At 38.9% G+C, this 25,224-nt stretch overlaps 1 protein-coding gene across 1 annotated transcript; it reads left to right on the top strand.

The window, feature by feature from the left end:
• Nucleotides 1-2,937: 2,937 nt before the first annotated feature.
• Nucleotides 2,938-18,077, top strand: e2f1.S (E2F transcription factor 1 S homeolog). The gene is made up of 7 exons (XM_018238467.2): nt 2,938-4,379; nt 8,229-8,319; nt 9,458-9,677; nt 10,110-10,262; nt 11,742-11,856; nt 12,742-12,967; nt 16,763-18,077. Exons 1-7 carry the CDS (start codon nt 4,143-4,145, stop codon nt 17,002-17,004), a joined length of 1,284 nt encoding a protein of 427 aa, XP_018093956.1. The 5' UTR covers nt 2,938-4,142; the 3' UTR covers nt 17,005-18,077.
• Nucleotides 18,078-25,224: the final 7,147 nt, after the last annotated feature.

The raw sequence follows: 25,224 nt of genomic DNA, 5'->3' as shown, positions 1-25,224 counted from the left end.
TGGTAACACTCTGGATCTCATATTTACCAGACTCTGTTCAACCACCAATTTTACTAACTTGCCATTTCCCCTCTCTGATCACAATATACTCACATTTCAACTCTCACTAACTCCCTCCTCACCCCCTGCTATTCCCCAAACACGTACTTACCGTGACGTAGACGTGTCACATCTCTCTTCTTCCTTTGACTCTCTTCACTCTAATATCTCAGCCATCTCTTGTCCTAATGTGGCTACCTCTTTCTACTATAGTACTCTCACCACTGCCCTCAATGAGCTTGCTCCTATAAAAACTAAACGTGCTAGACCCAAACCACTTCAACCTTGGCATACTGCTCATACAAAAGCGCTCCAAAGACACTCACGTGTACTTGAGCGTCACTGGTGAAAATCCTGCTCCGAATCAGACTTTTGGATCAGAAGGGACATTACACTAATCAACCCCCCTAGACTTCCACCACCCTCCCTCCACACTCCCCAGTCTCTCCTGTGCTCCTTCACCCCTGTCACTGATGAGGAAGTCTCGAAGCTTTTGGCCTCACCTTACCACCTGCCTGCTTGATCCAATTCCCTCAAAACTTCTCTGCAATACCAATCCTTGTCTAATCAAAGCCTTAACTCACCTATTTAATCTTTCGCTCTCAACTGGACTGTTTCCTTCTCAACTAAAACATGCTCTTGCCACCCCCATTCTCTTGTCACCCCCAAAAACCCTCTCTTGAGCCCTCCAATCTTGACAACCTCCAACCTATCTCTCTGCTTCCTTTCATCTCTAAACCACTTGAGCGCCTAGTCTACAACCGACTAACCTCATTCCTCTCTGACAATAACCTGCTGGACCCCCTACAATCTGCTTTTAAGCCACAACACTCCACTGAAGCTGCCTTGACTCGACTAACTAATGACCTTTAACCGCTAAAGCCAACAATCATTTCTCACTTCTAATACTGCTTGATCTCTCAGCTGCATTTGACACTGTAGATCACCTTCTCCTCCTCCAGTCCCTCCATTTGCTCGGCCTTCGTGACACAGCCCTATCCTGGTTCTCTTTTTACATCTCCAATCGTTCCTTCAGTGTCTCCTACAACGGAGTAGCATCTTCTCCGCTACCTCTTTCTATTGGGCTTCCTCAAGGCTCTAACCTGGGACCATTACTATTCTCCCTCTATTCTCCCTCTATACCTCCCTCTGCAAATTAATCAACTCATTGGTTTCCACTCACACCTCTATGCTGATGATACTCAGATTTATCTCTCCTATCCTGATCTAAACCCAGAACTCCTAACTCGCGTCTCCTCCTGCCTGTCCGCTATCACTACCTGGATGTTGCAACGCTACCTTAAAACCTCTCTAAAACTGAAATGGTTCTCTTTCCTCCAACTAACACCAGTAACATCCCAGAAGTATCCATCATAGCTAACAATTCCACTATCACCCCCTCTCCCCAGTCCCGGTGCCTTGGGGTTATCCTAGATTCTGCCCTGTCATTCACTCCTCATATCCGGTCACTTATTAAATCATGTCACTTCCACCTAAGGAACATATCCAAAATACGATCATTTATCACCCAAGATGCTGCCAAAATTCTTATTCACTCTCTCGTCATATCACGTCTAGACTACTGTAACTCTCTTTTAATTGGCCTTCCCCTCCAGAGACTGTCAGCTCTCCAGTCCATAATGAACACTGCTGCGTGGCTTATACACCTCAGCAACCGCTCCTCCTCTGCCATGCCATTCTGTCAATTACTGCACTGGCTTCCACTACCTTTCAGAATCAAATTCAATTAATGACCCTGACATTCAAAGCACTTCATAACTCTGCCCCACCGTACATCTCTGAACTCATCTCTATATTCTCACCCAACCGCTTACTACACTCCTCTACTGACCTGCTACTCAACTGTTCTCTCATTACTTCCTCATATGCTCGCATTCAAGACTTTGCAAGGGCTGCACCCCTCCTCTGGAACTCTCTCCCATGGTCTGTCCAACTTTCTCCCAAACTTTCTGCTTTCAAGAAATCTCTTAAATCGCACTTCTTTCGAGAAGCCTACCCTCACTCTGCTTAACTACCAAATGAAACACCACAAACAGTACCACATTTCTCACCCACTTAATTCATATTCGTATATAATTCATGTTGGCTATTCGATAAGGCATGTTCTATATTAAAAGGAAAGCTCAGCCAATGATAAACAAAACTCCAAAGAATTAAGAGGGTTTCCCAAACTATTCCATATGACTGTATAAGTAAACACTGCAGAACTGTGGCTACTGTCTCTGATGTTTTTAATATGTTTAAATAATCATTTACTTCTTTTAATCGAACGGGTGAATGGAGTGCTCGTCAAATCTTTTCTACGTACTGTCTCAGAAACATGACTTTGCTTCACATTGATACACTGAAAGTAAGCATGGGGCTGGGGGGTAAGAGTTTGATTTGACCCTTTACCAAAGCTTTGAGGCCCCAGTTTCAATTAGTTCTAGTATTTTCCTACAAAACTAAAGTATACCACATGAAACTGGGTAGCCATGGTCACATAAGCTCATTTTATTTCTATTTAATGATGTTTAAAACACAGAATCAGGAATGAAAGAAGTTTTATGTTGTCCCTAATTTATCACTTCGTTTCCCTCCAGGAATAAGGCCAAGCCGTCTTCTTAGAAAGGAATGTGATATTTAGATTTGTTGTCCCTGCCTACTCACTAACAAACAACTCTTCCCATTCACCCGCCTCTATCTCTCTTTCAAAGCTCTCTAGGAAATGAGCATATTTTTCCTGTCTCGCCTACCCCTTACGTGTCCTAACCAATCGCCTCACTTGTTTTCTTTTTTGCGCAATCTGATTGGTTTTGCCACCTCTCCTTCACCGCTACTCTTTCCCGCCAGCTGCTTCCAAACACCAGCCTGCCAATAAGGCGCGCCAGGCGTTTCCGCTGTGGCCAATAGCGTGCTGCCGCTGACGTTGTGGACGGTTTCGCGGCAAAAAAGGAATTGGCGCGCAAATGGGCGAGCTGAGGGAGACTGGGGGATCAGCTGGAAGGCGATAACAATAGCAAGTGTGGGTGCAGCAGAGAGAAATCGAGGGGCGGCGGTGGCTGCTGTTTGTTCTTTCAGGACCCCCGTGCTACCTGGTCCATCCGGAACCAATGTTTTGTGGGGAAGTGTGTTGGTACCTCAGGACTTGACTCAACAATGAGCCTTTTATGGGAGGGAACCATCACACTGACTCATTCACGCTGCTCCCTTTCAGTACATTCATTTCTGCACCCCTGGACTTTTACTAACTTTTTCTACTAATTAACATTTGACTTGGTGCTTTTCTGCTTTGCTCTGGATTTGTTCAAGCACTTTACACCCATATTTATATCAGACTTTGTATTTTTCATGTCTCATGCACTCATTTTACCCACTTGGCCTTTCCTCTACTTGGATCATTTTTTTTCTTTATTTTTGGAAGTTTTTAAGTGTTTTATATATTATATTCCTTGCACTGGGGTCCATTAAATGCCCCGCGCTGCCTATTTTATGAGGGGCATTTTCAGTGCCTCTTAAACTAAGTGCATTTTGCTCTGAGCACTTATAGCATGCTTTTTTTCTGAGTACTTCGATTTTTCGTTTTTTGTTCTGGGAACTTGTAGTGTCGCTTTAAAATAGTGAATTTCACTGGCCCTTTTATACACATTCTTTTGGGCTTCGACTTGCTGCCAGCGGCTCCCAAGGGCTTCCATATTTTGACAAGAACATCATAAAAAGACGACTGTCCAACCTCCTTCTTCAAGTTTGCTTATCAGAGGCGACCAACGTTGTGATCATTTCTTTAAAGGTGCAGCCTCTGGGAATGACCAAGCAGAAACTCGGTTGGTTTTAAAGATTTTGGCAGTTTGGAAAACTTGTATTTGAGTGGCTATGGATATGTTGAAATGGCCTTTATTTTGGGACTGGATCTGAATCTGGATGTTCCATGATGTTTTTGCCAACTCTGTCATCACCTGCGCACCCATTTCCATTTTCCCCTGGTCCCACCCAAGGGGGATTGTTGATTAAAGCTTAGGGCCCATTCGTGTTATCGGCTGTTATCCAAGTGTTTCTTCTGTTATGGGAACTCTTGAAATGAAGATGAACACCACCATCTGATCATGTCCCAGGAGTTTGGGGTGTCTTATAGCTGCAGTGAAGGAGATCTGGGGGCTCTCTGGGAAGCTGGAACCTTCCAGGTGGCTGAACAGCAGATTGTTATTATATCTACCCCTGATGTCCCTGCTGAAGCTGCTGGAAACCCTGGTCTCAGTGAGGCAGAGTTAATGCTCTTTACCACCCCTCAGGGTCCTTCAACGTCGTACACTGCACAGAGGCCTGCTCTTGGACGCCCACCGGTAACTTTCTTTATTTTATTTAAAATAAAAAATGCCATTATGGCTGTTCTATTCATGGTGCTCAACTTTGTAAAATGAAGGGTCTCTTTCCCTTTTGATCTGCTGCAGTGGTAGTTGTAAATGTGGTTTGTTCCTTTTTTCTCTCTCCTGTATAATGTGTTTAAAGTGCTCTTTATCTCTCAGCTGCAGAAATAAGCAGGACTGTCATCTGGAGCACTGCTGTAGTATTAGGAAAGCACACCAAGCAGCACAAATTTGTATCTTATGTGTGTCTACTTGTGTGTCTACATGAGCAGCGAGGCTTGCTTGTTTGCAAGTATGCATTGAAAAACATCTTGGCTTGGGTAGAAGTTGCTTCAGCCCTGAAAGAAAAAATTCTATTTACCCAGTTTTTATTTTTACACTGAACAATTCCTTTAAACACGGTGTCTGATATGGCAAGGTGTGTTTATTACAGGGATTGTTCACCTTTAACTTTTTTGTGATGGAGAGAGATTCTTGGACTCTTCATCTTTTTTCATGTTGTTTTTGAATGGTTTTAGCATTTTGTTCCAGTTTGGAATTTCCACAATTGAGTTGCTACGGTCCAAATTACCCTCTCATCCAGGCAGTGCTTTGAATGAGAGACTGGACTATGAATAGAATAGAGAAAATCTGAATAGAAAAATAAGTGGTATGTTATCATTATATTGTAGCCTAGCTTTTTGGCTACTGGTATATTTGAACCTCATATTTATGCTGGAAAGAGTTATAAAAAGAAAGCAAGTAATTAAACTAAAATAAAAAAACAAATGAAGACCAGTTGAAAGATTGCTATAACTGGCCAATCTATAACATACTAAGAATGAATGAGCTGCATTTATTTATAATCCATGACCTGTAGGCTATTTTACTTCATCGTCTAGCTCAGTGCCGTCATGTCGGAGGTTCACGTTCAGATATGGCCCCTGTGAGGAAGGTGATCACCATAGACTGCTCTTTATGACAATTGTTTAAAGGGATGCTGTCATGGGAGAACATGTGCTTCTCCAGCAGAATTCTGCACTGAAATCCATTTTTCAGATTGTCCGTTTCCCAGCTGCCTCCAGTCATGTGACTTGTGCTCTGATAAACTTCAGTCACTCTTTACTGCTGTACTGCAAGTTGGAATATCACCCCCTCCCCCCTAGCAGCCTTACAAAAGAACAATGGGAAGGTAACCAGATAGCAGCTCCCTAAAGCTGGCCATAGATGCAAAGATTCGATCATATGAATCCTGGATTCGTACGATTTTCGGACTGTGTCTGGAGAGTCCCGACCTTTTTCGTCCCACAGAGATCGGTCGTTTGGTCGATCGGCCAGGTTAAAAGATTTCTGTTGCCTGCCGATTTCTCTGCATGTATTGCTGACCGGACAATTTTCAATGGCAGACTGTCACCAGCTTTTGTCGGACATAACTATTGTACGATTGCTGTCAGGGGCAGAACACTGGCTGATCTTTTCTTTTACTAATTTATTTGATCTGAATGGTTAGTGGCAGGTCGGGAGATGGGGAAGTTCGATCGTTCAAGGATTTGAACGATCTGATCTTTGCATCAATGGCCAGCTTAACACAATATAACAGTTCCCTGGTAGATCTAAGAACAACACTCAATAGTAAAAGCCAAGTCCCACTGAGACAAGCCCCACTGAGGAGAGATAACAGCCTGGCAGAAAGTAGTTCCATCATAACGTGCAGGCGCAAGTCACATGACTGGGGGCAGCTGGGAAACTGACAATATGTCTAGCCCCATGTCCGATTTCAAAAGTGAATATAAAAAAAAAATCTGTTTGCTCTTTTGAGAATAGAATTTCAGTGCAGAAGTCTGCTGGGGCAGCAATATTAACTGATGCGTTTTGAAAAAAAAAACATGTTTTCCCATGACAGTATCCCTTTAACAATGTCAGCCTCTTATCCAAATGAAAGAGATTAATTGACCCAAGATATAGAAAATTCTAGACTGCACTGATTCAGCTAATGCTTCCAATGGACAGGCGTGAGTAGTTTTGTAATGTGACCAAGTAACGCTCAGAAGGGGATTCCTTATTGATGAGAGCATTAAGTTTGTCCATTATGCAGTTGTGGGTTGGTTCGCATGCCTTTGAAAACTACTAAATCTTGCGTTCATACTATCTGTACTGCAGATGCAGGGTCTGTTTTGTTCAGCTGTTGGAAGCTAGTGCAGCTTAGGAGCTCTTAGATACAGGTTCTAACATGCACAGAAAGAGTTAACAAACAAGCATCATTTCAGCCTAACCATTGGGTAAAAGACAAGTTGAGTTGTAGGAATGTCCCTCCTACGCTCTTGACTTGGGAAACCAGTATGGGCTGGGGTGGGAACAACTGTTAAACCATAAGCGAGTGGTTTCAAGAAAAAAGCTCCACTAGGACCATTGCAAAATGAGCATGCGCCCATCTCAATCAATTCCACTTTAAAAGTCCATGCTTGCTATTCCTCCACAGCGTGGTTACAGGCAGTTTCCATTAATCTGAAGGACCGCAAAGACTGTTATCAGGCTTTTCTGTACCTCCTAAAATTTTGTGGTAGGGAAACCTTGTGTGTGCACCAGAAGCATAAATGTTGGCAGTATTTGCCATTCTTGCAATTCAGTTCATTTGAACCTTTTACTTGTTAAGGGAAAGGCTAAAATTAAGTAACCTTTTTAGAAAAGTCTATATAAATACACCGGTAAACCCTCAAAGTAATGTTGCTCTGTCAAAAGAAACACCACATTTCTTTTCTTCTATTGTGTATACATGGGCTTCTGTATCAGACTTCCTGTTCCAGGTCTTGAGCGTGAGCATGCTCAGTTTGCTCCTCTTACCCTTCCCTCGCTCTGAGCCCAGAGCTATGACTGAGCAGGGAGAGACGCAGGCAGGAAGTGATGTCACAGCAAGCTAATATGGCAGCTGCTATCTTAGTAAACAGCTCTACAAGTTCTCAGTTTGTTTAAGGTATGGTAAAGCATTCTGCAGAAAAAATAGTTTTATAGCTTGCACTATTGTGGCTAACCTATTGGCAATAAACTACCTCGGTAGCTTTCCTTCTTATAGCAACAGGAGTTGATGGTCACTGCTTCTATGTTCCTTAGATAATGTCACTGGTCGTGTGTTCTCTTTTTCTCCAGAGGCGAGATTTCAGTTTCTATTCCACACCCCAGAATATCAAAATATAAACCTTAAAAGTGAAACGTGCCTGAACCTAAATTTTTGTTTTTAATTCTTCATCTCATGATGGTACACTGTTAAAGGGATACCGTTTACAACATTGGCTTATTGAATGGGGTTTGTGCTGAACATACTTTTGCCTATTTTAAACCTGAAAAATCTTTTTTTTTTTTTTTTTTTTTTTTTTTTGTTAGTCTTGCTCTAAACTGTAAAAATGTAATACCTTATTATACTTCCTGATGCCAAAAAAAATCAAACCAGTAATCCAATAAAAAAACCCTCTGTATAAACAAAAAACCCCTTCCCCTAGGTGTAGCTTATCTTTTTAGATAAAGAGCACCCCATTATACAGAGGCATCTCAGTGGACTGTAGGTTTACTCGATTTTCTCCTGTAAATGTGCACTGCCAAACTGAAGGACTCGGCAACAAAAATCTGAAAATTGCTATTCCTGACTACCTAACATTATTCAGTTCACCTTAAGCTAATCCTGTGATTCGTTATAGCATATCTTAGATCATGTGTTATGAGGGTAATTATTTTTGTAACTATTTGGCAAAGTCCCCCATTAAGTTAATTACTTTAAAACGAAGGCTATTGCATAACGCCTTTAGATGGCCCTTCATCATACTAATCTTACATGACAACTTTTTTTTTTTTCAGGTAAAGAGGAAGTTAGATTTGGAAACTGTATCCAGATACAGTCAAGAAGGACTACAGACTCCCCGTGGGAAGGGCAAAAGACCTCTGAAAGGTTAGTTTAAATGTGTATAGCAGACTGTGTGGGTCAAGTTCATTTGGGACTGCTTATTTGCCTTATCTGAAAGCACATTTCAGAATATTTCTTTGTAGCTGTTCCTATTACAAATTTTCACACACATGAACGTGCAGGTGCTCTCATGGTTTTGGTGACAATCACTTGAAAATGCATTGCCAGTTATTTTTAAGGGATCATTCTGACTTGTTGCATGCGCACACGTGATGTCAATGAATGAATACTGCACATGGCAGTGAGAGTTGGGGGGGGTATCTTGATCAGTGTCAGGAGACTGGAGGATTTTTGTTAGAGTCCCAAAAAATCTGGGACAGTTGACAGCTCTGATATTGTTACCCGGTGGGAAAACATTTGGGTGACATGTGGATTTTCCACACCCCAATGCAGCAAAGTCTTAACAGTTTAGAGAGTCAGAAGCCTATTTACTGTGCTGTTGGAAAATGAGAATAAGAAATGCCAGTGGAAGGATAATGAATGAAACTAAATTCTCTAGAAAAAAACAAAGAGCTGCTGAAAAAGCAATGGTTTCTTAAAGAGGGTTGTTCTCTTTTAGGTTAAATTTTACTATGCTATCGCAAGGTCTATTCTCAATAAAATTTCAGTCAGTCTTCGTTTTGTATCTCAATAAATTTTCAGTTTGTCTTCATTATGAATTTTATATATAGTTTTAAACTTGTGCCTCCTTCTGCTCTTCTTTCCAGCTTGCAAAGGAAGGTCACTGATCTCGGGAGCCAAAAAAATGACTGATAGGCTCCAATTTTATTGTTAATTTTTATAACATCTTTTTATTCAGTCCCTCTTCTATTCATTTTCCAGTCTCTCTTTCAAAACACTACCTTGTTGCTAAGGAAATTTTGAACCTTGCATCCAGATAGCTGGTAAAATTCCAAACGGCTAATAATCCAAAATCCACTATTCCAAATGAAGGGATGTTGTCTCAGAATATCTCTCTGCATGTAACCCTTCTTACTTTGGATAAATAGCTGGTGGAGTGGAAAATAGTTCATAGTTTTCATTGTCCAACCAAATGTAAGCTTTCGGTTTAGTTCTGCGTTTATTACCTGAATCATTATATTAATAAATTATTTTATGTTTCTTAAATACCTCATATTTGTAGCGTTGAAATCCCCAGGCGAGCGGTCTCGGTATGATACATCCCTGCATCTAACAACCAAACGTTTTCTGGAACTGCTAAGTCAATCTACAGATGGAGTGGTGGATCTGAACTTGGCTGCCCAGGTGCTGAATGTGCAGAAAAGAAGGATATACGACATCACCAATGTATTGGAAGGGATCCATTTAATCGCTAAAAAAAACAAAAACCACATACAATGGCTGTGAGTATCTGATTGCTTTATATTCCACATACCCTTTCTCTGACTTGTATTACTTGTCAGTTTTTCGTTATGCTTCCGTCCTGATCTCTTTTACAAACTAGAACTTCTATAGTGTACAAAGACTTAAATTGACTTTTGTAAAAGCTAGGAGCAAACAGTACAACTTAATGGGACTCTGTCACATTAAAATTGTTTCCACCACCGGAGACGTGTGCTAGCCTGCAATTCAATTAGGGAAAATATATGTATCGCACCAGTAGGAAGCTTCCAGTGCAGACGGCCTTAATTAGTGTGGTGCAAAAGGAGAACTTCTTCCATAGAGCTTGTTACATGTATGCGTGTTATAGCCAACTATTAAAGTGTATCTTGTATTTGTAGTAATGTGTTTTGTTTTGTTTTTTATTTTAAGTAAAAATGTTACTTCTGTTTCAGAGGGTATACGTCATCTGTGGAATACAGCAGCAGATTCCAGAGTGTGTTGAAGGAGTGCCAGAAATTAGAGGACCAAGAGAAACAGTTGGACGAACTTATTCACATGTGCAACACTCAGTTGAAATTGTTTAAAGAAGATGATGAGAATCATGAATATCCTTTTCGTTGTTGTCTAAATACAGTTTTTGTGGCTGAGCAAGAATTGGGTTAAAATAACAGGGCATGGATTGTTTTATCTTTTGTAACGCAAAATAATCTGCACAATGAATCTGTTTTGCAGTAATTGTGGCAAATTAAGCCCTCATAATTCTGTCATGTTTTATGTAAGTAAAGCTTATGTAAGTATGTGAGGCTTGGGTGCTTTCCATCTTTCTGAAGGTGTTTGTTAACTTGCCAAAGGTGCTACTGTCTCAGATATAGCCTGATGGTTTAAAATCAACTGCAAACTTGCCAGAAAACTTTGGTGCACTATGGCAAGATTTATTGCAAGGGATGTAGCCAGCCAAACTGGGAACTACCCATAGCAGGAATACCGCCTGTGTTTTTCTCATCTCGCGTACAAGGAAAATACCCATGTTGCATAATTTTATGCTAAGTACGACTCATTTATTAAATCTGTATTTAGTGTCAACTTTTTGTTTTGTTTTTTAAACTAGGCAGACTGGAAGATGAGTAAGAGTGCTTCAACATAAAGATAAGCATTCAAAAATATCACTTAACCCCCACAAAAATAGAAGCCAAATATTGCTGATTATTTTATAATAGTGATAACCACCAATCAGGGGCTTGTGAGCAAAATCTTGCTCACCAACCCCTGGGATGTTGGCCTCTGGCCTTAAAGGAGGTGCTTTTTTAATTCAAGGAGGCAAGTTTTGGTTGCATAAAAATCAGCTCCTATATGCTGGTAGTCCACATAGGGAGCCTATCACAGCCCTAACTTGGCACCCCAGGAACCTTTTTCATGCTCCCCAACTCTTCTTACATATGAAGCTCACAGGTATATAAGGTTGGGGATTCCTGTTTTAGAGTATTGCTGTCTACATCATTGAATGTAATTCTGTCTTTCCCTTTAAATGAAATTTGTATAGCCACGTTCTCATCCCTAGAACATATCTCTGAATATGAAGGTATGCTGATTCTATGCATGGAAATTTACCCATCTGTATTGTGATGTATCTGAAAAACAATTATAATTTCATGCTAGTTTGTGTCAACAGAGTATACAATTTTTTAAAAAAAAGATCACTTTTCCACTCTCTCCTTGCTTGCTATCAACTTACGTTGACATCAGGCTTTCTATCCAAGGAAACAAACAGGGTTGGCTAAGAAATGGCTGTTCTAGTATTATTGAAACCATTTACACTAACCAAAGTGGCTTTTTCAGTTCAACTGAGTGGTAGGGAATACCAGGTGTCTGTCTCTCTCTCTCTCTCTCTCTCTCTCTCTCTCTCTCTCTCTCTCTCTCTCTCTCTCTCTCTCTCTCTCTCTCTCTCTCTCTCTCTCTTTTTGTATACTAGAATACTTATACTTGCTTTATAATACGATACATTTTGGTTCATTGTTCTGTTGCAAGTAAGCAATTTATGTAATTTGAAGTGATAATTTGTTTATCCTTGACACCCACTTATTCACTTATGGGTATGTGACTTGTCAGGACCTTCGGAGCATTGCAGATCCATCTGAACGCATGTTAATGGTGATGAGGTGTCCTCCAGACACAGATATGTGTATTTCAGATCCTTCTGAGGTAACTTTCCTGGCTATTGTGCCCAGTGAGAAGTAATAATTTAAAAAGTCATTCTTAACCAACATGCTCCATATGCATTCACTTATAACATACACGGTTATGATAAAGGTATGGTTGCAAAGAAAGCACTGGATTGTGGGAAGGTCATCTTCCATAAATTAAATTTTTTATAAAACTAATAACTAATATGTAATAATACCTTGTACTTAGGCCTACCTTTGTGGTATTAATCCATACTGGTGGTAATACATTCCTATTTGATCTATTTTAAAGCAGGATTTAAGGCTTAGACTGGAGATGCAAATTAGGGAAAGATCCCTTATTCAGAAAATCCCAGGGATTCTGGATAATAGATTTTATATCTTTCCTGACTATTTTTGGTTTTGCGTATGCAGCCAATTAAAAAGTCTTCATACAGTCCAAATGAGATAAAACCAGATTTGCAGCTACTAAGTACCATTTCTAATTTGGTGGTGCATCATCTATTGAAATAATTTACCTAAATTCTTAATGCTGCCAAATCTTAAAGGAGGAAAGATCATGTAATTAAAAACAAATGTTCGCTAGATATAAACAAATAAAATTTTGTATTACTTGTCATTTCCCACACTGCTAGATACCTTGCTGGGGAGGAAATAATTTGGATTTACATCTGCAGCAACAGTAGTTTAACGGAAGGCTTATTTGAAAGCATGAGTTAAATGATTAATTCACAGTAAAGGATGGACTGGTAATACTCTGAATTAAATGGAATGTAAAGTAGCAGTTGTGGAGGTAAACATTTGGAACAAACCTTGAAAAAAATACTGCTGTTAAATGGAGGATTTCTAGTAAACGGTTGTATTCTGTTTGTTTTTAAGTCAGATTGTATTTGCTTATTTCCAGGCCTTTCAGATGTCTCTAAAAAGCACACAAGGACCCATTGATGTATTTCTTTGCCCTGATGACAGTTCTGGTGTGTGCAGCCCAGTCACAAGTCCCACAAAAACTAGCCAAGCAGAGCCCTTGCCCATTATCGAAGCAGAGCCCTTGCCTGTCCAACCTAAAGAGAAATCACATGTTTCTACCCCTATGCTTGAAATGGGGCTTGGGCTGCTGTCTGACATGCAAGGTAAGAGATGTATTATGCACCTATCACATGTTTAATCATCATTTTTTTTTGTTTTTACTAGGGATGCACCAAATCCAGGATCCGATTCGGGCAGAATTCGTCGAATACCTCTGCACGGCCAAACCAAATCTGAATCCTAATTTACATATGCAAATTAGGGGCAGGGAGGGAAATCGCGTTACTTTTTAGCACAAAATGAGGAATTAAAAAATGTTTTCCCCTTCCTACCCCTAAATTGCATATTCGGATTCGGTATTCGACCAAAACTTTTGCGAAAGATTCGGCCAAACCCAGAATCCAGAATAGTGGATTCGGTGCATCCCTAGTTTTTACTGATAATCTAATTTGAAAATTTATGGATGCTGTGTCTGCTTAAGGAGAAGTTGTATTTTACATCACAAATATATGTAGTGACTTTGAAAGGTGTAACCATAAACAGGACTGTAGCACAGTACAATAAATCACCTGATTAAAGGACATGTAAGCCCCCGTCCACGAAAAATGTAATAGGTAAACCGCGTCTTTGAAATCTTTAGATACCTGCAACTCTGGTTGTTAAAAGGTTAACAGTAAGGCTGCAGCATCCCCTTAATCACTTAGAAACCCTTCTCCTCCTCTAACCCACTCGGCCCCCTCCCCCAGGAATTTGCTTTGACTTTTGAGCATGCACCGTTCGTCTCAGCTCAATTACTTGACACACCCTCCAGTCTAACAGCCTATAAAGAGAGAGCATTACTGGTTCCCATAGTAACACTAGCTGTCTGATCCTATTTTTTTTTCTCCTAACCATCTCTCCTGAGCTCCACTTAACCATTACAGTGCTCAACCCCAGCAGAACTTTTTATCCAAGTATGTGCATGTGTAAATCTTTACAGCATACATGTCCTGTTTCCAGATATCAAGGTTACTGATGATGTCAGAGAAAAATGGCTGCCGGGTGAAAGCTGCTATTTGTTTTGGGAAAATGTGATGGCACTGGCAAATGGAGGGGTATATGCAGTGCAAATTATGTGGCTTGGGTGGGGAAGATATGACCAATTTATATACATGGTAGGAAAATGTAGGCTTTACGTGTACTTTAAGCAGAAATTAGGGTTGCTACAAAATGGCCAAGAGGAAAGTCTAGACATTTCAGCACAACTTGTAAATCAGCTTCGTGAAACAGGAGCACACAATCCATTCCCACAAACTGCAGTCATGTTGCAACTGGTTAAGAACTGCTTTGTACAGCAAATCTATATATGGCTTATGCTTCTCATAACTTCCCATAAACGGTTTATGCTTCTCATAACTTCCTTCAGGGCCTGGGCTACTTCTTACGAAAAGGTGCAGCTACTTGCAAGGCAAAAATATCTTTACACCACTTAGGCCTCTGGTCATTAGCACTTATTATCGGCCTCTTTTTTTTTTTTTTTTTGTACAAAAAAAAAAGGTTTGGTACCCCTGTTATAAGTACTCTATAAAACAGATCTGCCATATATTAGTCAGATTGTATAGAAATCAGCTTGTGTGGCTACAGGCAAGCTTACCATTTAGCCTGGGCTGTACTGAGTGGTCTCTGCTAGTTAGGTCTTAATTTGGCATTTGTGGCTGCCAGTGTTACCTTGCATTCCAGAGTAAGACTATAACTTGCAATTCCAATGTGCACTGTTTGGGTTGTATATTTACAAGATCATTGGATGGAATGTTGAACATATGTGGCCTTGCTGCTCTTGTCAACGCACTGTTGTGTGGCTAGCATTTCATGGAATTAACTGTATTTGTTTGGCACAAACCAGATAAAGCAATCATAGCAGTTAAATAGGAGCAATATTTGTTAAATCAAGTCATTTGTAGTAGAGGATCCAGAATATCTTGCTATTTTATTGCATTGCCTCTTCCCTTAAACACCTTTTTTTTTTTTTTTCAGTTCAGTTGGTTTCAGCCAGTTCACCAGAAATAGACTTTTTCCACTGACTTTCTATTTTCTATTTGTGACCGTTTTTCTAATATTGAAGTTTATAGTTTTATTTTTTACCTTCTAAAGGAACTTGGGGGGGGGGGGGTCGCTGACTCTTTAAAGGGCACCTATCACAGCCAAAATCAAACACATATTAACAAACTGACCAGTACAACCTAAACACATTTAATCAAACTACATATATAGTTTTTTGAAAAAAACTGCAAGTTTTAAAAAAAAAAAAAAAAATCCCTTACTTTGTCAAATGTGTTCTTTCACTGAGGGAGACCAGCACTTACAGCACGAGGTCAGGCTCACAGAGAAAAAAATAAATAAAAAAAGAGAGAGATTTTCGCCAATATGGTGTAGTATTCTCCAAATGTGCTCACACACCTTTTGTGATTTATCTTATATAGTAAATAAAGTGTCCCTTATATCCACTCATGCGTGTCTTTGTGATTTATTAACCACTTTTTTGAGCCTTATACCGTGAGGATTTGTATAGGGGGGTACTCACAGACGTTTAGGGAATGATGCACATTGAAGAAAAGTCGATATCAGCAGCGGATTCTACATGCGGCTTTTAAAACTTCATCCCACTATAAGAATGCGCTAACATAGTGTAAAATTGTAAACATTTTAATTAACAATCAAAAAAAATACACTCACAATGTTCCAGTGATAAGTTCACATATAATATTATGTTCCCCGCAGTCACCGCTTCCACGTTCCTAAGAATCTCCAAGCAGTTGGTATATGTGCGAAAAGTAGCCGGCATCTTTTCCCACCGCGTGCAGACCTCAGGCGCTTAGTGATGGCGTAGTAGCCTTGACGCGTTTCGTCCTTCGACTTTCTCAAAAGGCTTCAAATTGTAATTAGCGCATGCGTCTTAAATCCTGGTGATAATTCCAGTAAATTATTTTAGTTATGATTGATACCCTTTAACGGTTCTAAATTGGTACATTTAGTTGATACATTTCTTATGTTTGTCCCTGCTGAGCAGAATCTCTTCAGTTTCATTATAGGCAGCTGTTAGAATTGATACAATAGTTGCTAATATACACAGATGCTGCAAAGAAATGTATCGAAATGTAGCAAATTGTAGCAGTTCAGATTCTCCTGGATCGTTGAGCTGCCAGACAGACGCTAGAGACACGAACGTTAAACTTTAAACTTACATTTTTGGAAAACGGTAACAAAATAAAAGATGGAAAGTAATTGGGAAAAAAAGTCTTTGTTTATGGTGAACAATCTGAAAACAACTAAACTGAGGAAATGTAAACATTGTTTCTCAACCACACTAGTTGAGTATACATTCAAGCTTACTTTAACATTATCAAGGGTTAAAGTGAATTGGGAGCTGTAGTACAATACCATTCTGGGTTGTATTGTTTAAAAAAAAAAACAAAAAAAAAACAAAACATTTTCACAGTTTCTAGGGCAAGCAGCCTATTACAATGCAAAATTATCCTCCAATGAGTATTTTTCTTTTTTTTGTCCCTGCAACTCGAGCTGGAAGTTTTAAGCACAGTTCTTCTGTCTTCAAGCAACTAAGCGGCAATATTATACAATAATCTATGCATTTAATATAACAGAAAGCTGGGTGATGGTTCTGCTGAGATACATTGTTGAATACTCTTATGTGTATTTAAGTTTTTGGATCAATTTTGAGCTAGGGGTGTAGTGATTTATTTCATGAGTGGTATTGGTTTTCTAGAACTGAACAAAGGAAATTATAGATAATGGCTTGAAAAAAAAAATCAGTCAATGCATGTTTTTGTGACTGACATCTCACTTCTTGTGTTCTACCACTTCACTAATTTGTGTCTATATAACCTCTTTGTCATGTTTTATAGAGCCGTTCCTTCCATCTGAGACTGAAATACCTCTTGATTATACCTTGAATTGTCTCCCACTTTCTCCCTCTGACCTCCTGGATCACCGGGATTTTATTCCAGACCTTCTTCCCAATGAGTTCATCAGCTTGTCTCCTACTTCGTCACAGGAGTACAGCTTTGGATTGCAAACCTGCGAAGGTGCAGCTGAACTATTCAACTTCGACTGTGACTTTAGTGGCCTCACATCTCTGGATTTTTAAATGGTGCCAGAATGGGATTCTTTTTTTGTGTGTGTCAGACAGCCCCTATTATCAAAAAACAGTTGTTGCTCCTGATGGCTGTATAGTTATGGTCCACATTCCTTTGAAAGATTCCCTGTTTGAAATGCAAGAAAATCAGTTATTTTGCAAAGACGATGGCTTTGTATTACCAATCAAGTACTATATATTAATTAGAAAATAAAGCCTCTCATTACTGCAAAAAAATCATGCAGTGAGAGGTTATAGTCTGGTCTTAGCACTTACATTTACCCATATATTGTGTATATATGGGTAAAGGGGTAGAATATTTTAAAGTTTATCAGTGGGGGTTAAGGGCTGTCTATTTGGGGTGGGCAGAGGAGAAAACACAGGGCTTTAATAATAGGTCATCAGCAACCAATTTATCTGCTTTCAGGTTCAACTCCTGGAGTGTAGTGTGTAAGCAAGCAATAGCTTTCTCCAAAGACAACCTTTGTGCCATCTTTTCATAAGATAAATCGCTTCACGTCACCTCTATTTCTAATTGTGGCTTTTCTTGTGCATCATTGTAGAGGAAGGACTATGCATTGCCACATCTGTCTGTTTTTTAATTTATTAAATCCCAACAGCATTGTTGTCCCTTCCTTTAACCTATGAACACTCAAAACAGCTTGCTGATGGTGTGACATACCGTTGTTTAATATAATCTATATTTTTCCCATGTTATTTATGTTGACCACTAATGCTACAGGTCTGTATATACAGAAAATTCACTGTGGGGCAGCTTTTGATTTGGAGTGTCCTGCAAAAAAAAAAAAGCTAAGGGGGACTTTTTCTAGAAGTTGTGTATATTTTTCTTAAAATCTTTCACTTAAAAGTAGTATTTATAAGTACGTTTATATTTGTCAGGCCGCCTTTTATGTTAAAGTAAAGTGGACAATTTTTCATTTTAGTCTCCCCCATTGACCCCTCCCTCTGTTCTGAGGAGAAGGACAGGATCAGTGTGTTTGATTGAGCTAGCTTAATTTATCAATAAATATATTTTCATTGCCAATAAAAAAACTTTTTGCAGCAAAAAGGGTGTTTAAAGCAAATGAACTTAAAATCTTACTAATTATTCTTGTCACTGCATGCTGTTATGACTACATCTCATTTAGAAAGCAAGAACAACAGTCCCTTCTCCCTCGATGCTTCTGTTCATGTGGACATCTTATTTCCCCAGACCAACTTTTTCTTAAAGGGGAACTATTGTGAAAATGAAAATTTAATAGCTTCATTATACTAAAGTAAGAAACTTTCTAAATACAATCAATTAAAAATTCTGCATTTTTTTTTTAAATCAAGTTTACGTTCTCTACCCCCCTCTCCACATCTGTTTCTCTTCATTCTGTCTTCATGCAGCAGTTGGGTGTCAGATGAATGATCCACTATATCTTACAGGGGGCTTCCTTTTCTAGCAGATCTAACAAAATAACTGACTTTTGCACAAATTCTACATGGAGATAGACTAGATTTCTAATGATTTTAAGAGTGAGCTCTAATACATCTTTTAGGCAAAAGGAGGGGAAACAGATGCTAAACTCTTCCAGTAATCCAATCAGTATGGAGCAGTGTAACACTTTAAGAGGTGACACGTGAAACTCACAGCGGTTGTGAATACTCTATAGTTACAGCGATAGTAACTGCCCTGAGACACAGAGTAGGCACAACATAGTATTTCCATATGCAGCTGAAGTGCATAGATCTAGACATCGGGGAGACTAAACAACTGCTCCCCAAGCGGATGTCCCAGAATAGGAGGCGGAACTCTACAGGGCAAGACTCAGCTGACTTTCTTCACCTAAATGACAAGGGACACTCCTTTGAAGATAGCAATGTTCGCATTTTGGACAGAGATAACTGTTGGTTTAAAGAGGTAAAAAAGAGGCTATTCATGTTAAGGTAGAGAAACCATCCCTAAACAGACAAGGGGGCCTTTGACACTACGGGGCAGATTTACTAAACTCGAGTGAAGGATTCGAATGAAAAATATTTGAATTTCGAAGTATTTTTTTGGGTACTTCGACCATCGAATGGATCAAATTCAATCGAACGATTTGAAGTAAAAATTATTCGTCCATTCGATAGTCGAAGTACTGTCTCTTTAAAAAATACTTTGACTACAAACTTCGCCACTTTAAACCTACCGAGGTTCAATGTTGGCCTATGGGGACCTTCCGCAGCACTTTTCTACGTTTTTTGTGGTCGAATAAAAATCCTTCTATCGATGGCTTAAAATCGTTTGAATCTTTCGATTTGAAGGATTTTACCGTTCGACTGAACGATTTTTGTTTGATCGAAGCATTTGCGGTAAATCCTTCGAATTCGATATTCAAAGGATTTTACTTTGAGGGTTTTTTAACCCTCAAAATTCGACCCTTAGTAAATCTGCTCTTACCTGTCTGCTACATACAATGCTGCTCCAACATCTTTACCACAAAACTTCACACTTCCATTAATCCAACACTCACAAGTAACACCTGCCTCTTTAAATTGCATGACACAATGGTAATTCTAGCACAGTAACTATACAGTATTCACAACCGCTGTGTTTCACTTGTCACCTCTGAATAGTTACGCCTCTCCATTGTGATTGGATTATTGGGAGATTATATCCCGAGGATTTCCTATACTGAAGAAGATGCTTGTATGGGTATTGAAAGTCTTCAATGATTAATCAGCAAGTCCAGTTGCTCTTTTTTTACTTCTACTCGATAGGTGAATGACCTGAATGAATGAAAAACTTCATAGACATGTACATTTGCTTATTAAATGCAACAAGACAGATGTTTGTCTTAACATAGTATTTATTTTTACCTTGCTGTGCATATGTATTTTTACCTTTCTGTGCTCTGCAGTAGAAAACACATGCCAGAGGGGATGGGGCAGGTGGTTTATTAAAGCTAAATGCTAATAAAGGCCAAGCAAACTACAGTACGTAACTGTTAATAGCCTCTGTCTGTAAGTAGGAGTTGTATGTAAGTCAGGTGTATGTAACTCGAGGACTCCCTGTACTCCCTAGGGTCTCCATTTTGCTTCATATACAGTACATGCCCAGCTCCAGAATGTGAACTGTGCTACATGGTTGAATTCAGAAGCAATAGTCCAATTAGAAGACACCCAGTTAGGATAAATGTATTCAGCATAATTCATGCAATTTAAAAACACCAACGTTTCGGTCCACGGTCTTGGACCATTATCAAGATGCATTAACTCATATAAAAATGGCAACAAAGTTACAGAATATAAAAGATTTAAAAGTCCCGCCTTATTGATGACATTGCACCCCAATGCATAAATGATGTAACTAATGAGTCTATAATAGGCACTATAAGGAAATATGGCCATATATATATCTAATTACATTCCCATGTGGGCTCTCATACGTGGGTAAAACTGATCTTATGTTGAGACTTTGAATTGATGCCCACAGGTCAGCTATTAATACCGCGTACAGCCATCAGAAAACTTGTAAGCCTGTTGCCAAACATTTCCTTGAGGTTGGTCATCGATTACCCACTTTTAAGTTTATGGAGATTGACCACATACCAATGCCTAAAACTGGTGGAGATAGATCTCGACTCCTGTTACAGCGTGAAACATTTTGGATAAGAACACTTGATACTTTATCCCCCAAAGGACTCAATGAATATTGCTCCTTTAGCTGCTTTCTTGCTAAACGATAGAAGTCATAATATTGAATCATTAAAATATCAGTTATTTTACATTGTTGCTATTTATGATCCTATTTGCTATTTATGATCCTAATGATAAGTCCCCCCCCCCATGGCCATATTTCCTTATAGTGCCTATTATAGACTCATTAGTTACATCATTTATTATTGTGTCACCAATAAGACAGGACTTTTAAATCTTTATATTCTGTAACTTTGTTGCCATTTTTATATGAGTTAATGTATCTTGACAATGGTCCAAGACCGTGGACCGAAAAGGTTGAGTGTGTGTGTATGTATATATATATATATATATATATATATATATATATATATATATATATATATATATATATATATATTGACTATATGTATTTTGTGGTCACACCCTCATTGCACCCCCGCCTAATGGTTTTAAAAAATAGTGGTGAGCACAACTTTCCCTTGTTTGTTATAGTTTATACAGGAGCAGTGACCAGCTCCATGTTGTAGCTCCCACCCTTCCCAGCTATAGTCAGGTGATCCCACTGGTGTCTAATAAAAGGGCAGCCAAGTTTGGGAGTTTTACTTTGAAAGCAGCTAGTAAGTTGCAGGTAAAACTTAGTCCCTTTGTAAAATGTATAATTAAGCAATTGAATTCTTAATGAATCAGATGAAAATCAAGCGTAGGACTGGCCAGATATGGGATGACTTTGACGTAGTTGGCCAGCTTAAATATATTGCAATATATGGACAAACAATCCCTGTGTTGTTTAAAGGGTAAGGCATTTTTCAGTAGCAGTATGCACAAAATGTCTGTCTTAAATATATTGATAATGGGTTGAGTGCAGAGGACCTCTTGTAGTTGACTATGTATATATATATACATATATATATATATATATATATAAACATCTCCATCGCGGACAGCACTCCATAATCAATCAGACTGAGCAAAGCATTAAATCTTTGAAAGGTTTATTGGTGGACCAACGTTTCAATTCCGCACAGGAATCTTCGTCAGGCTGAGAACAGTGCCAAAAACACAGACAGCCAATTTAAGCAGAAAATGGCGCCAAATACTTGTTGCTATGGTGCCTAGCAACCCATGTGTGGCAAAAAAAAAGGTGTAAAGTGCTGGAAAGAAAGAGAATACACGCAAATACATAAATTCCCCCTTACCTTCTGGTGTGTGCGCATCGTGCCAGTTGAAATAATGTAGGTCAGACCATATCAGGGGGTCAGCACTGCCAAAATTGCTCGTGTTGGGCCATAGCAGTGGTGAAACGGCAAACTGGAAGTCGCTGGCAGGCTCCGTGATCCGTTTGCGCTCGACCCACTACAGCTAACAGCAGCCGGTTTGTGTCGCCTGCGCTCCAGACGCGGGGACGCGACTACCGGCTGTGCAGCTGTGGAGAGCATGTATGACAGAAAGCCGCATAGGTTGCCTAGCAACAGTTGAAGCGCTTGTATCACGGAGCCTGCCAGCGACTTCCGGTTTGCCGTTTCACCACTGCTATGGCCCAACACGAGCAATTTTGGCAGTTAGATTATATATATATATATATGTATATACATATACATTCATTTGTATTACAATTTAAACTAGAGAAAAAGAAAGAGAAACATTGCCAGTGCACAGTTTACCTTTAAAAGTAATTATTACAAAGAATGAGGTGTTAGTAACACACTTAGTAACACACAAAATATGTAAGCCCCTACACTATTGACGTTCTAAATTGTAGTTTACAATCAAGTCCCCAGCAAACAGTGCAAATGAGTAATAATAACCATGCTGTACTTACCCTTGTCCTACACTATTGAGTTTATAACATTGAGTTTGTAGTGTATTTAAAATCTAAGTCCCCAGTAAATAATGTGACTGAGTAGTAAGACCATGGTGCACTAACACTAATCCCACACTGTCTATTAACCAGTAGCCTTTGTAGTCCATTTAAAATCAAATTCACCCAGCAAACAGTGTGAGTGAGTATCAAGGCCATTATGCACTCAGGAGCTCTAGTGAGAAAGCTTAAAAGCTGTAAAAAGTGCATTATGGTCTTAATACTCAGACACTGTTTGTTGGGGGACTTGATTTTAAATGCACTACAAAGTCAGATTATACCTTTATATGAATTATGATGCGTTTGGCATGCATTTAAGGAGTCACCAAAAAAAAAGGCAGTATGTAAGAGGGTTCCACTGAATCCGAATACTAACCTGAAGTCATGTGGCTTTGGAAAACTGAACATGACAATTTGTTTACAATTGATGCAACATTTTTTTCAAATATTATTTAGGGTTGGGTTTGGTTCAGGATTTGGCAGAAACTAAAAATGATGAAATTGGTGTGTCCTTAATTTAAACAATCTCAATGTAATAACTCTAATCAGTCTTACAATGGAGGGATAGTAGGAATGCACTGAATCCAGGATTCCACTTTTTTGCAAGATATAACTGAGACAAAACTTTGGTGGTGTGATTCTGTTTGACATCATGTTACTGTATTAACTTTTATAACGTATATCATTTTTGAGACAATATGCAATAGGTCTTAATTTTTTTTATTTTGTTTTTTTTAAATTATTTAGCTTTCTTCTTTCTTTCCAGAATATCTCCAGTTGCTACAATCAAATGTACCCTTACAGCCAGCGGTTTTAGTGAGAGGTTGGAAGATGGATGAGAGAGGGATTGAATAGAAAGATAAGTAATAAAAAATAGTAACAGGAAGACTGTAGCTTTGCAGAGAAAAAGGGCTGATTTGTCAAAATGTGAGTTTAAACTTTAAACTTTAATAAAATAAAAACTCACCTATATTCTGTTCATTCCTATGGGATTTTTAGAAGCATATTTATCAATGGGTGAAAGTTATAACTCACCATTTGATAAATACGCTTCAAAAAAAATCCCATAGGAATGAACAGAATATGGGTGAGTTTTTATTTATTAAAATCTAAACTCGCATTTTGACAAAACTGCCCCATAGTGTTTAGTTTCTGGAGTGACTCCCAGTTGAAAGCGCCAAAGGTTAACTTAAAGTTGAACTATGCCTCTGGATAAATGGAAGTGCACAAGTGATACTTTTTATTGTTTTACAGCAAATTCAAACATGCAAATTGTAGTTTTCTTGTGGACCATTTGACTGAATCCAAACATATGGATTCACTGCACCCCTATATTTCATGTTTTTACTTAATGACATTCAGGGTTGCTTTTATCCATATATTTCTAAATTCTTACTACGTGTGCACCAAGGGAGACATTCCATTTGATTGCATTGTTCATCACATGCCATTTTTTCTACAGGGGTTGCATGCAAACAGATTTGCTCTACCACTTACCATGCTTTCTGACATGGTCAAATATGCTCTCATGGTCAAGTCTGATATTTACTAAGCCTCATTTTGAAGCATTATGATTTCATTTGATTTTCTCCAGAGTCTCATCCTTAGGGTGCAGATCATTGTGGATGTTGTAGGGGCCCTAAAAATATATATATTTTTTCCCTTGGGGGCCCCAGGCGATTCACCTTATGTATTTCCACAAACATTTAGATGCTATATTTCAAGGTTTCCAGCAGAGGGAAGCAGAGGCTTTTGGTAAATACAGACTTGATTACTTTTAATCCATGGCTATTCATTTCAAACACTCTACGTGTACACCGACATAATTTGAGTGTTTACGTCAGTGGCCAAGCCTACACTTTTGTGCCTGAAGATGCTAATTACTTCATATATATATATATACATACATGCTTACTAATTAAAATCAATACTTTTAAAAAATGAATGTGCTGGCAGCACTGATTTATTATTTAAACAATGTCAGTCATATTCTTTAATTAAATTTCTTCTTATCTGAACTCTCACAAAAGAGATCATGTAAGAAAACATTGCTAGTTAATAAAATAAGTGTGCAAAGTTGAGTACCCACAGCAACCAACTAACCAGTATATGCTACCTACTATTATAGGTTACTAGGCTAGTAGTCCTGCACCCTTTATTACATTGCCCTAACATTTTGATGATTTGCTTGAATTCATAAAAAAAAACATTATAACATAACAGCAATACAATGTGTTGTGCACATTGCCATATACAGACACCAAGTGCCAGCCCCTTAGCCACTGTTTGGGCCAAATATTGTGCACATCTGATCAGGACATGGCCAAATATCAATGTGGGCTGGAAGCTACATCAGCTGAGGAGCGTATAGAGCTGTGGATAGGGTCCTAGGTCAACAGGACTCCACAGAACCCTCATGTTGGTCCAAGGGTTGCTTGATTGGATCAGGCCTATCATCATCATTTATGTATATAGCTCCAACAAGATATGCAGTGCTTTACCTTAGTTATAACAAACAGGGAATAAATGGTGGATGACAAACAAGGGTTTACAGAGTACAATAGGATTAGAAGGCCCTACAAACTAGAGTTTACAAACTAAAAGGTTAGGGTACAATTGAGACATTAGGATTTTAGAAACAATTTTGTGATTTATGATTAATTAAGGTACATTGAATAAGCTGCTTTAAACAGGTGGGTCTTTAA

Source organism: Xenopus laevis, chromosome 9_10S, assembly GCF_017654675.1.
Source record: "Xenopus laevis strain J_2021 chromosome 9_10S, Xenopus_laevis_v10.1, whole genome shotgun sequence".
NCBI lineage: Eukaryota > Metazoa > Chordata > Amphibia > Anura > Pipidae > Xenopus > Xenopus laevis.
This window is presented reverse-complemented; position numbering and strand designations above follow the sequence as displayed.

Excerpts from the sequence above, each read along its gene's own strand:
- e2f1.S (XM_018238467.2), top strand. The coding sequence starts at position 4,143 with ATGTCCCAGGAGTTTGGGGTGTCTTATAGCTGCAGTGAAGGAGATCTG. Across the intron at positions 4,380-8,228 it reads CTGCTCTTGGACGCCCACCG|GTAAAGAGGAAGTTAGATTT; the intron begins GTAACTTTCTTT and ends TTTTTTTTTCAG. Across the intron at positions 12,968-16,762 it reads GCTGCTGTCTGACATGCAAG|AGCCGTTCCTTCCATCTGAG; the intron begins GTAAGAGATGTA and ends CATGTTTTATAG.